This window comes from Herpailurus yagouaroundi, unplaced genomic scaffold, assembly GCF_014898765.1.
Source record: "Herpailurus yagouaroundi ecotype Mexico unplaced genomic scaffold, PumYag 187, whole genome shotgun sequence".
NCBI classification, from domain to species: Eukaryota; Metazoa; Chordata; class Mammalia; order Carnivora; family Felidae; genus Herpailurus; species Herpailurus yagouaroundi.
In genome coordinates, this window is record NW_024412418.1 from 7,408,138 (window position 1) to 7,421,057 (window position 12,920).

At 53.0% G+C, this 12,920-nt stretch overlaps 1 protein-coding gene across 8 annotated transcripts in view; it reads left to right on the forward strand.

Annotated features, from left to right (window-relative positions):
- AMBRA1 (autophagy and beclin 1 regulator 1) overlaps window positions 1-11,131 on the forward strand; it is a 179,436-nt gene extending 168,305 nt beyond the window's left edge. For 7 of the 8 annotated variants that reach the window (XM_040495303.1, XM_040495306.1, XM_040495307.1 and 4 more), the window contains 3 exons: window positions 2,124-2,216; window positions 3,752-3,945; window positions 9,539-11,131. In XM_040495303.1, the coding sequence (XP_040351237.1) occupies window positions 2,124-2,216; window positions 3,752-3,945; window positions 9,539-10,041 (790 nt within the window). In that variant the 3' untranslated portion in view covers window positions 10,042-11,131. Of the gene's footprint in view, window positions 1-2,123; window positions 2,217-3,751; window positions 3,946-9,538 lie in introns of those variants that run through there. The other variant, XR_005796838.1, reaches the window with a different exon arrangement.
- Window positions 11,132-12,920: the final 1,789 nt, after the last annotated feature.

The window sequence follows — 12,920 nt, forward strand, 5'->3', positions numbered from 1 at the left end:
TTTTTTTTTTTTTTTAATTTTTATTTTTTTTTGAGAAAGAGAATGCAAGTGGGCAAGGGGCAGAGAAAGAGGGAGACACAGAATCCGAAGCAGGCTCCAGGTTCTGAGCTGGCAGCACAGAGCCTGACGCAGGGCTCGAACCCATGAACCGTAAGATCATGACCTGAGCCAAAGTCAGACACTTAACTAGTTGAGCCACCCAGGTGCCCCTGATTTCTCTGCTCTTTATTGAAGAAGTTCTGCCGTTAAAGGAAAATGACCTAGTCCTCTCAGTTGAAAAGCTAGTTTTCACTGGAGCTTGTCTTAGCTTGGGCATCCAAAGCAGACCACCACAGACTGGAGGGCTTAATCAACAGAAATTTATTTCCTCACAGTTCTGAAGGCTGAAGTCTCAGATCAGGGGCCAACATGGTTGGGTTCTTGTAAGGGCTGTCTTCTCACTGTGTCCTCACACAGTGGTGAGGAGAGAGAGCATGTGCATGAGATCTCTTTCTTACCCTTGTTCTTCTTTTTTCTTGTTTTTTTTTTTTTTGTTTTTTTGTTTTAAACTTTATTTTTTTTAAGTAATCTCTACACACAGTGTGGGTCTTGAACTTTACAACCCCGAGATCAAGAGTCACATGCTCCACTGACTGAGCCAGCCAGGCACCCCATTTTCTTACTTTCTTATAAAGCCACAGCTCTGTTGGATTAGAGTCTTACCTGCATGACCTCATTTCACCTTAACTACCTCCTAAAGACCCTATGTCCAGCTATAGTCACACTGGGGGATAGTGTTCCAATATATGGATTTGGGGGGGTACAGTTCAGTCCACGGCTGTGCTCTTCAAGCACAGTGCTCATGCCCTGTCTCATTTAAAAGCAGAACTGGCTGTTTTGAGTATCTCTTAACAGTCTCCACAGGGACACCAGAGTTCTGGTTTTTTTGTTTTTTTGTTTTTTAATTTTCAAGTGAGGTCTGTGCCCAGGGTGGGGCTTGAACTCATGATCCCGAGGTCCAGGAGTCTCATGCTCATCGCACTGAGCCAGCTGGACGCCCCAGGGACACCAAAGTTCTGATGGGCCCAGACACCTCTTCCTCATCTCCTATCCACACCTTCAGCACAGCACCCCACCCTCAACCACAGTGACTGCTAGGTAACGCCTCTTCCTGGAAAGAATCTTTAAAAGCAAAGCAGTCTGTGTAACGGGGCTGCTGCCTGTGATGGTAAGTCATCATGGAAACGTCAGAAGCCACTGCTTCCCTCCTGGCAGCGGTGCCCTATGACACTGGCAGAACCGCTTGATGGTCCATTACAGGGAAAGGAGAAAACAGGGCAAGGTTGGCAATCTGGAGAACTGGACAGATAGAAACTCCTCTCCGCTGTCAGCAGTGCGGCCAGTGGCCACTCGAGGGTCTCTCTTCTACGCCAGTAGGAAGTATGGGGACACTCACAGGGCCGTCTTCTCTAGGAGCACCTTTCCCCACTGCTAGCCCAGCCTGCCCTGGCAAAGGAGGCTCTAGGTCTAGAATAGAAAGCCTTGTGGACTATTCTGGCTCAGTGGGGGCTTTTCCCTGCTTAGACTTCTGAGCTCCAGGCAAATTAAGAATGGCAAGATGCCCTGGTTTTCCTTCCTCCCTGCCCCACGGCAGCAGGGAAGACCCAGTGGCAGGAGCCTGTGCTTTCTCTATTTCGGATCACTAAGCCCACACTTGAGGCAGGGCTGTCTGTGGCACCCCGTCCCTCCAGGGCCTCCCCAGTCTCTCATTTGCTATCTTAGCTCCTTTCTTTATGCCTGAAGAACACTCAGCCCACTGCCTGCGTACAGTGTGGCTATTTTTTAGCTATCTCTTAGGCCTGAGGAGGAGCTGGTGAGGCACTGTTCAGAGGAAGGAAGAGGCTAAAAACCCACCACTACAGGCATTTGGGCTGTTGGAGATTTGTCCGCACTGCTCCAGCACTGCGCTTCCTGGTGGAAATCTCCAGTCCTTGTCTCAGCTCAGCCCCAAGAGAGACAAAGGAGAGATGAAGGAGGGCTACCAAGCCACAGGCCACAGAGCCTAGGAGGTGTAAGGAGTTCTGGCCATTCTCTTTCTAATGCTCTCCACCTTTTCTCCTCCACCCTTCCCAACTGCTTTTCAGGGCCTTGAACTCTGGTGTTGAGTACTACTGGGACCAGCTAAACGAGACTGTCTTCACTGTCCACTCCAGCAGCAGGAGCAGTGAAAGGCCAGGGTGAGTTTGGGAAGGAGGAGGGCACAGCTGTTGGAGGCCTGTCCCTTCCTCCTGTTTCCAGTGGGCTCTCAAGCAGTGCCCTCAGACTGCTCCGGGGCTCTCTGGGTGCCTCTCCTCAGCCACAGCAGCTCCTCTTTGATCTGCTTCATGCATTGAGCTTTTGCACACAGTTGGATTCGAGAAAAGTATTCTATGGCAAAGGACGAGAACATGCTCTGCTCTTAGAGTCTTGACTGAGAATAAGCTAGGACATCCTGTGGGCTTCTCCCATCCTGGCCATGGTATCTGGGCACACTGGGGTGACGGGAGAAGACAGAGCACTAGGGAGGGATGCTGTCCACAAGAAGAGTGCTGGGAGCCCAGGGAGAATCTGTGGACAATACCGCAGGTGACCAGGGCCTCAGGGACCAAGCTGCCCAGAGCTAGCACCGAGGGACAGACACATCCCAGGAGCCAGAGTAGGAACCTCGTCCTGATCCTCTTATCAATGTATTAAGGAAGACTGAAACATGAGAAAAAAGTGATATGGGTCAGTAATACATGCAAGGGCATCACTGCTTCCTAGAAGAATTACAGGACATGGCTAGAAGAATAGTCCCCAGAAGCAGCTAGAAATGAGTAGTTGGTGACTGTCATGGAAGTCCTGGGCCCCCTCTGCTGCCAGCTGTATCTATCCCAAGGGTCAGTGCCTGGGAAATGCGCAAGGAAAGGGGTGCTAGCTTTGGGCCTGGGCGTTATTCATAGGTCAGCTGGGCTGCCTACCTTCAAGGGTCTGTTGTCAGAAGGCCCTGAAGGAGGAGCCCAGAAGGGCCTCATAAGAATCCTGATGCTTTTCCTCCAAAGTGGAGATCCAGTGGAAATTCCAGGAATTTAAACTGGAATCTTGTCAGCATATAGTTAGAAGGAAGGAAGGAAAAGCTAAGAGAGGAAAGGTCCCTTCTATTGCTCACCCTTTGTCCCACAGATCTCAGCTGGTGGCTTCCTGAACATGGATAAGAAGTGTTCTTTTTTTTTTTTTTTTAATGTTTATTTATTTTTGAGAGAGAGACAGAGTCTCTGAGAGAGAGGGAGACACAGAATCCGAGGCAGGCTCCAGGCTCCAAGCTGTGAGCACGGCGCCTGATGCGGGGCTCGAACTCTTGAACCACGAGATCTTGACCTGAGCCGAAGTCAGATGCTTAACCGACTGAGCCACCCAGGCGCCCCTAAGAGTCTTAAGATGAGCCTTCTCTACCTCCCCAGAAAAATCCTCATTGTTTAAGGGAGTGACTGCACTAACTGGCTTTGCAAAATTGGATGGTTCTGCAGCTTCCTCTCATTGTCCCAGAGCTTGCCCTGATCTGGAGGAGAAAGGACACAGCTGAGTTAACTACTTTTGGGAGGTAGCTGCAGCAGCACAGGGCTTCTTTCTCGTCTTAGCCTGTGGGCCCTGGTCCAGGGGACTGTTCCCTGAGGAGTGGCGTGGAACAAGTGGAACTCTATGAGGCCTACTGTCCCAAATCCTGCCTGACTTCAGTCTGCCCTTCCCTCCCTAGAACCAGCAGAGCCACATGGAGGACTGACAGAGACATGGGTCTGATGAATGCAATTGGGCTGCAACCCCGGAACCCCACCACATCAGTGACATCTCAGGGCACCCAGACTCTGGCCCTTCAGCTGCAGAATGCAGAAACACAGACGGAGAGGGAGATACAGGAGCCAGGGACAGCAGCTTTGGGTCCCGGTGAAGGTAAGAGTCACGTAACACCAGAGGGGAAATATGACTGGGAATGGGCAGTTGGGACCTTCATCACCCCTCCTGGTCTGTCCGCAGAGACCGTGGTGCTGAGAAAGGGCCCTCCCCTCTCAGAATGACTACCCTCTGACTGCTTGGGGAATGTTCCCCTGGTGGCGTTAGGAGCCTCCTCAGGCAGGAACAGCATCTCCCTGATCTGGGTCACTGTTTCCACCCAGTGGAAGCTGAGTTGCTCTTACAGCTTTGCTCCACTCCCACCAAGTACCCTGACCTCCTCCTCCTCTAAAACTTGGAGGACCCAGGTTGTTCTTCCAGAGAGAGCACACAGGAAGTAGTGTAGATGGGAAAGACTGCAAGAGAGACTCACTGGTGCGAGCTCTTATTCCACGGACAAGCACACCAGACCTTGGGCTTCCAGGGCCAGCCCCAGGATAGCTTGTCAAGCTGCTATTACACCCATGGCTCCTTGCCCTTCTGGCTACAGCCGGCATACCAGCAGCCCCGTCCTTCACCTACCTCAGGTGTAGCTCAGCCAGCATCAGCCCTGGCTCTGTGCTGGCCTCACACTTCTGAGAACCAATTAGCACTTCCCAGCGGTAGAGCTCGAGCCACTTTGGAGTCTGTCGACAGCTGTGTTAAGCAGGCTGTTCTCACTCAGTCACTCTCCTTACCCCCACCCCAGCCCCCTTGCCGGTTGGAGCTCCAAACAAGGCAGCAGCCTCCAGCCAGACACATATGCTTTAGGTCTGTGTTGAGCCATTTGCTCAAAAAAACGTCCACAGAAGGAAAAGCCATGGTGTGCATGAGGCGTGTAACAAATTCACCTGTGTCTCCCCCAGGGAATAGCTTTTCACACTCTAGTCACCCCACAGGGCACAAGTTGAATCCTTTTTTGGTCTGTGGCCCAGGCCACCTCCCCAGCTGAGGCCCGTGACTCTTTGTGGGGTTCTCGCCAGTTTCAGAGGCCCGAACCTCATTCCCTTCCTGTCTCCCCCGCCATAAAGGAGAGCAGGTGGTGGAGGGTGAACCATTCGGAGGCCAGAAGCACTCTTCAGCAAGAGTAGCCATCTGGCGCTGAAGTGTGGGCAGAGTAGGCTTGGATAGCTCTCTGCATCTGTCTGAGGCCCAGTGACCTTTGCCTAGAGCTCGGGAGCACAACCCTTCTTAGCATCCCAGTCCTTTGCAGAAGACCCTCACCTAGACAGAAGTAAGGGAGAGGTGTGGGTTGCAGGGAAGGGTGTCACTGGCCAGCCTCATGTCTCCTGGGGCCAGGAGCCTTGTTCTGAGGTGCTTAATTACCCCACTGGACCACCTACCACTCCTACCACTCTGGTAGCAAGGCAAGGGACCGGGAAGCAAGAGTCTCCTTGGGTGCAGGTGTCCTCCCTGGGGGGGGCCCCCCCCCCCCCCCGGCCCGGGAAGGGGGGGCGGGGGGGGGGGGGGCCTCCCCCCCCCCCCCCCCCCCCCAATCCCCTTCCAGCAGGCAGGCATGGCAGCTCTGCACATCCCCACCCCCACCCCTGCCTCCTCTCTCACCTTACTGGCAAACTGGCGGCCACACCTGCCGGAACATGTAGAAGAAACCTTTAGTTAAGTTAGCTAACCCTTCTTGTTGGCGTAGCTAGGAGGTGGGGCCAGGAGGGATACATCCCTACTCACTAGAGGCCCAGCTAGATTAGTGAGGCAGGCAGCTCTACCTGAGTGATTCACACTCTGGGGCTGCCTGTCCCTTAGCCCCTTCCCCGTCAACACCGAAAGGTTCCCGGGCTACTACTCATTATCTTGCTCTATAAAAATTTGATTAAAACCCATTCCGCTCATTCTAGGATGTCCAGGAAGAGCCTGCCCCAGGGGGAATTTGCAGGTGTCAGCTTTTTAGCTTGTCCACCTTTAAACCTTCCCTGCCCTGTCACTCAGAAAGGGAGGGGTGCGTTCCCAGGGCTCACTGCTTGCTCCCCTCACTGAAACAGTGCCCGCCTGGCATACAGTAGGTGCTCAGGAAGTGTGTGGAATGAATGGACTTAACGGAGCAAGAGCCCACCCCTGAGCGTGGCTGTGCTGTACTCTTCTGTCTCTGATCTCGGAGAAGGCTTGCCCGGGGCTCCTTCTTGTCTGGTGAAGATGAGAGTTATTAGCCCCACTGCAGTAGCCTGGGCCCGGGGCCAGAGAAAAGCGAATGTGGAAAGTGAGGGACTAGAAAGCCAGCGGGTCCCCTGAGGGCAGGAAGCACAGCTCCTCTTCCCACTCAGCCTGGCTCCCCTCTTCTGGTCAGTGACAGCCCCAGAATTAAATGCAGTTACAGGGCATTTATGGGAACTTGCTGATCCCATCCTGGCATCCACATCCAGAAAGTACCTTAGAACTTGCCAAGGAAAAAATGTCCTGTCAACACTAACTCAATTTCCCATTTTTCAAAGACAGAAAGAAATGCTTTTGCTAGGGAAAGAGACAGTAGAATTAACCTCTGTGGCCACCACTGCTCCTCGAGCTAATAGCTTGGATCCCCAGCCACGGCTGCCTTTTCCTTTAGGCCCCAGTGTGTTTTCTTCTTGAAGAATGTGCCAGCTGCCTCTAGTGCCAGCTCTTAGCCTTGGCTTAGGGTTCCCGAGAGAGAAGCATAGCTCACAGCTGTGTGCACAAGCATGAGGAAGTCATCTATGGGCACAGTTTAACTTCTTCCATCCAGTCTCTTTTGAGCACTTACTTTATGGATGATACTGTGTTAGGCACCATGAATCCAAAGGTGTTGCAGAGAGAATCCGATTCAGAGATGAAGCCATCATCTCTCCCTTCAAAAAGCAAGTCCAGGGGCAACTGGGTGGCTCAGTCTGCTGCGCATCCAACTTTGACTCAGGTCACAGTCTCAAGGTTCTTGGGTTTGAGCCCCACATTGGACTCCGTGCTGACAGCTCGGAGCCTGCCTGGGATTCTCTCTCAGTCTCTCTCGCTCTTAAAATTAAAAAAAAAAAAAAAAAATCCAGAAAGGAAACAAACACGTAAGTACTTCTCCCATAGCAGAGGAGCGACATGTGACTAGGTTTCAGAAACTGCCTTAAGTCTGAAGCACCTGTAAGCAGCCTGGGAGCCCTTTTATTCAGCCACACATTCACGTGACAAATAGACACTAAGTGCAAAGCCGTGCATTAGACACTGGACCCAAAGATAAATAAAATTTATTCTGAGACCTTCAGGGACTTGGAGACCAGAAGGGAGATGCCACAGCCACAGATAACTCAGAGAAGAGTGGGACACTTCGAGGGCTCAGGGAGAGAGCTGGTTGACCTTGACATCCACAGTGTGTCCCTGGTGTACGTGAGCAGGGGATTGGAAGGCACACAGAAGTGCCTAGTTGGGTTTGGTGTGGTCATTGGTGCAAGAAGAGGGGATAGTCTGGGAAGTGGCTCGGACCTGACCAGAGGGCCCTTAAATGTAATGCTAAGGCATCCTGACAACTTTGAGGGCTTTTGTTGCTGCTGGGTTTTAAACAGATTATGGACTTAACCAGAACTCAGTGAATCCGAGATTAATTAGAATGGTAATAGCAGCGTGGAGGCTGGGTGGAAAGGGGAGAGATCAGCAAGATCAGGGAATACAGCCACAGTCATGGTGAAAGGTGGCCAAGACCAGAGCCATGGGTGCAGTGGGAAAGGGCAGGCGGGACCAGGCTCCCTGAGGGCCTGGCTGTGGCACCTCCCTTAGGGCGCCAAGGCAGCCCTGTCCTGCCCCTGGAAGTGAGCTACATGAGAAGAGCTGATAGTTCACCAGGCACAGAGCCCAGCACAATGAGTTCCAGTGCCAGCGGGCCTTGGGCCAGCCCACTGCACATCCCAGACCCAGCTGGGGAGGCCCTCAGTGCACAGAGTTCTTGGAAAGCAGTGGGGGTGGCAGTGAGCACAAGGAGGTCCCCAGGGGGCCTCGCCAGGCAGCTCTTTTGGCTCACAGGGTGGTAGCTCTGCTGGCACTGAGGCCCTAGGTTGACCTTTCCTCTTACCCTCTGCCCCACTGTGGGAAGGCTTCTCCCCCTGAGAGAAGTGCTGAGAACCTTTCAGATCCTTTTCTTCTGCCCTGGGAGTTGGCACTGAGCTTTCTGAGGGGGAAGCTTGGAAGGGCAGCCACCTTGAGGGCCGGCAGGTGGCGGGGGCGGGGGGCGGTGGATAAGTAGAGTGGACTGGGAAAAACAAGCCGCACATAAGTGAAAACCCAGGCAGAGTCCCCACTGCTTAATGTTGATGAGAATCATCTAAGACCCATAACATGAGACTGCCAAGCACTAACAAGGAGGGAAAGATCTAATGGGGCTTTAGACACCATGAAGCTGTGAAACTGGCTGGAAATGCAGCTCTAACAAGGAAAGCGGAGAAAAGGGACTGGACAGGGAGGGAACAAAAAAAGTCTTACAAAAATAGCTGTTGACAATAAGTACTCAAAAAAGAAAAACCCTCACCATCAGCGCCCCCAAATCTGCAAAATCCCAAAATGGCCAGCAAGTAGCCAAAGGAAATAAATTGATAGTTCAGTAGTGCCAGCCCTAGCAGCCCAGGAGCCTTGATCATAGTTGCCCACAGCCTCAGATCAGCCCACCGAGGGCTGAGCACAGGCGGAGGGAAGGTCCTCAGGACAGAGCCCCACTCACAGACCCCAGGTTAATCACTACAGCCACCACTGACTGAGTGCCCACTGTGTGCCATTATCTCATTTCCTCTACCCTGTGTAAGCTAGTTGTTTTCATCCCTTTTATAAAGTCTGGAAACTGAAGGAGGTGGATGTTAAGCGACTTGTTCAAGGTCACACAGCTAGTGAGTGCGGGACAGATTTGAGCCTAAGTCTCCTCTGCTCCCACACAAAGGAATGCTCAGGCCTTTGGGGAAGGAACAGAACCTTCTTTCTCTCCCTGGAGATGCGGGCTGAAGCCTCAGGTCTGGGCAGTTGGCTGTCTCCAGGGGAAGATGAGGGTATCAGGCATCCAGCCCAGCCCAAGGAGAATAGTAAATGGGAAACAGCTTGGGAAAGCTGGTGGGGAAAGGAGGAAGAGAGGAGACAGAATACCTTCTAGGGAACAGTTAAAAATCCAGTCTTCCTTGTGGACTTTTAGAAAGTAAACAAAACACAGAGAAGACAGCAGTTTTGAAATGAAGTAGAGCAGACTGTTTGCTTTTGGGCCATACCCTGTAGTTGCCCTCTCTTTCTACAGACCAGGCAGCATGCCCTGTCCGGGGCTGGGTCTCCCAGGTTACCCAAGACAGGCAGAGGGCAGACAAAGCAAGCCACTCGTGTGGTAATTAGTCTGCCACTTGTGTCGGAAGGGTCTTCTGGTCCAGCTCTGCTTCTTAACTGGCTGAGTGGCCTTGGCCACCTCATGCCATCCTAAGCCTCAGTTTCCCCACTGGTAAAACAGAAATGGAAATGATGATCATTTGGGGAGTCTTGTCTAGCTTTCAAGTCTCTGATTCTCAGAAGGAGGGAATTAGACTCTTCTCATTTTTGCTTTTGGCAAAGAATCCCCCAGCTCCTACTCACAGTGGCCTGCCTGCCTCAGAGGCCCCGGCCAGCCACAAATTCCCTCTGTCTTGTGTTCCATGCCTTCCAGGTGAGGGCTCGGAGTCTGGTGCGAGCGGGGAAGATGCCCTCAGCAGGATCCAGCGGCTGATGGCAGAAGGGGGCATGACAGCTGTGGTGCAGCGAGAGCAGAGCACCACCATGGCCTCCATGGGCGGCTTCGGCAACAGCATCATCGTCAGCCACCGCATCCACCGTGGCTCCCAGACAGGCGCTGAGCCCACCTCCGCCCGTGCCTCCTCGCCCCGGCCCTCCGCCTCTCGGGGACTGCTCCCGGAGCCTGGGCAGCTGGCAGAGCGGGGCCTGAGCCCCCGGACAGCCTGCTGGGACCAGCCTGGTGTCCCTGGGCGGGAGCTGCCCCAGCCCACCCTGCCCTCTTCCTCCTCTGTCCCCGCCCCCCTCCCCCTCCCCCTTCCCAGCACCGAAGGACCAGCCCTGCACTGCGACCTGACCAATAACAACCACCTTGCTGATGGCGGTGGTGGCAGCAGGGGGGAAGCTGCAGGCCCCAGCAGGGAGCCACGGAACAGGTAGAGACACACGTGTGTACTGGTGCTTCCCCTCGAACCGCTGAGCAGAAACCGGACCTCACAGCTGACTCAGAACTGTACACGCGGAAGAGCTGCGGGCTGCATCAGGGAACAGGAGCAAGAGGGTGGGGGGTCGAGAGGAAGTCAGAGTCAGTGGGCATGAGGCAGTTGAATGGGCAAGGCTTGCCTCAGGGGACTAGAACCTTCCAGGATCTGGAGCCCAGGGGAGCCATGCTGCTGTGCTACGTGTGAATGGAGGAGGAAGTGGCTATCCCTGCCATGAACCCCCCCTTTCTCTTAGAAACATGGCTTAAGAGACTCGCCCCTGGGCAGAGAGCCTTAGAAGGGTGAACCGTCTTCCAGATCTGGGCCAAACCATCCTGGACAGTGGCCAGTGGGGCACCTTTGCCCTGACTACCTGTTGCATGGGCAGAGCCACTAGGAACCCAAGAGCAGGAGGAGCAGCCTGGCCCCCAGGAACCACCTCCATCTCTGAGCCTTCCAGAGCTTCAGCCTCTCTGTATCATCTTATCCCCTAGAGACCACAGTCAGGGTCAGGCCAGGCTCCCAGATTCCTGAGGACAGGGACTTCCTGCACTTACTGATGGGGGACAACCATGGAGTGAAGGGAGGGGGGGCAGCCTGCTTGCCTGATAGAGGATAGAGTCAAGGGATGGTGGGCAGGTCCTCACTCAGGAGTGGGGGGTGTAGGCTGGCCGGCCCCCAGGGCTTGTCCACCAGGCTCCTCTCCCCCGGCCCCCAGGCCCTCAGAGCAGCACCTGTGGGTGGCAGTATTAGCTGAGCCTAGGCCAAAGCCAGCCCAAGGCTGGGGGAGGGGATGAGACTCCAGGTCAGAATGTGAGGTCTCGGTCTGTGATTTAAGGTGTTGCATGTGGAATCTTGAACTGTACGTGTAGTTTCTAGTGGAGAAATCAAGGCTCTGATTATTTTGTTTTTAGTATGAAAATGTGATTTCTTTTCTGTTTGTAACTCATCATAGAAACATTGTGGTGGGAGGAGAGGGGATAGTCTGACTGCTAATGAGGGAAACACCAAAGATCTACATCATTAAAGTGATGACATGGCCCTCACCAGGCTCTTCTCTGTTTGTTTCCATGGAGGATGGAGGAGGGGGTGGTGATTGGTAGGGGGCAGCGTCATTGAACCAAGCTGGGCCCAGGTTCTCTCAGGCACTGTTTCTGGGGCTGCTGTCCTACGTGGGGAGCCCCATCTGTCCCCTCAGAAGAAGCTGGCTTCGTACTACATCTCTGTACCGCCACCCCCTGCTTGCCCCAGGTCTGCTAACGATTAGGGCAGCCTTAACAGTGACAGGTGGGTATGTAGGAATGACAGAAAGTCACTGTTGATTGCTTCCTACCCAGGACTGTGGGTCTGGAATGAAGATGTAACTGGCCAAAAAGCCGGGTCCCCTCTAGTCTCCAGAAACCACCCATAATGGGTGTCTGGGCTGGCCAGGAAGGGAGCTTGGTCTTGTCTACAGGCATCCCTCAAAATGCCATTTGCTAGAAAGTAGGGGAAAGATATTTGCCCCACTCTTACAGAAGCGCACAGGAAAAACAGCCACCCCAGGGATTTTTGCCAGCAACAGCTATTTCTTGACTGTCTCTTGTGTGCCTCTGTCCCAGATGCTGTGGGGCATGTAGAATTACAGATTCTATCCCAACAGGGACAAAACCAAAAGATCAAATGGTTGAGCAGGTAATACAAAACAGTGTGAAAATGTGAAGAGTTATTACATAGTCACAAACACTGGAATTTTCTAGCAAATTGTAAGAGTGGACTCTGGACTAAAAGACACATCAGCTAGCTGTGTGACCTTGGGCAAGCCTTTTCTTTGCTTCGCTTTCCTCCCTTGTAGTAGGATACAGGGCTTGGATTATGTAACCTCTTAAAGTTACTTGCAGCTCTATAATTTCGAGTCATTCGAGGTCAGAGAGCACTGGAGCGGTTAGGACCAGGCTTCCTTGAAGAGGTGGGGATATGAGTTACTGAAGGATGGAAGAAGAGCACCCCACTGCAATCCCTGCACTCTACCCACATGTCCCCCCCCCCAACCCCACCCCCCAGGGAGAGGAAGAATTCCTTGTTTTGACAGTAGGGACTATGAATTTGTTTAGTGTAAACCATGCGCCAAGGATTCTTATTTTGATTCTCATCACAAAAGCCCTCTAAGTACTGGTGTTACCCCCAGACCACACATCTAACTGATGGAGCCAGGATTTAAACCCAGAGGGGAACCCTACTTTGTTATTTTGGAAAACAGGGTATGAAGAAGCCTTGTGGATGAGATGATCCAAACTTGGTCCTGTCTGCCTTGCATCTGCCCTGTCTGGCCAAGGATGAACCCAGCAGCTACCTCTCGGAGGCTCCTACAGCCTTTCCGTCTCCACATCAACCCCTTTCCTTGGAAAGCCCTTGCCTGGTGGATAGAATCCTCTACTAGTAGTAAAGCCTCTGGGCCCCTTCTCGTAACAAGTTGGGTCAGCAGGGCAGAGCTTGGCAATCCCATCTAGAGACAAGGAATTAGGTTCAGAGAAGTTCTATGGACCCAAGTTGTCTGTGGAGCCAATTGGCCCCAAGGGCCCAGGACAAAATTAGGTCCCTTGGCTCTCCACAGTCCTGTCGGTTCTGAATTGGAGGGGTCAACCCCACCCAATGGTAAGGATTTCAGGGAAATGGAAGCAGCTTTGCCTGATACAGTTTCTTTGGAACTCAAGGCAATGGTTGGAGACATCTCTGGTTTCTGTGGCTTTCTGTCCTTAGCCTGGCTTGTTTCCCTTGTTTAACTTTTTAAGTATCTGGCCTCCCCAACCCCTCCATTCCACACACACACAACACTACCACCTTCCTAGGAGTGCTACC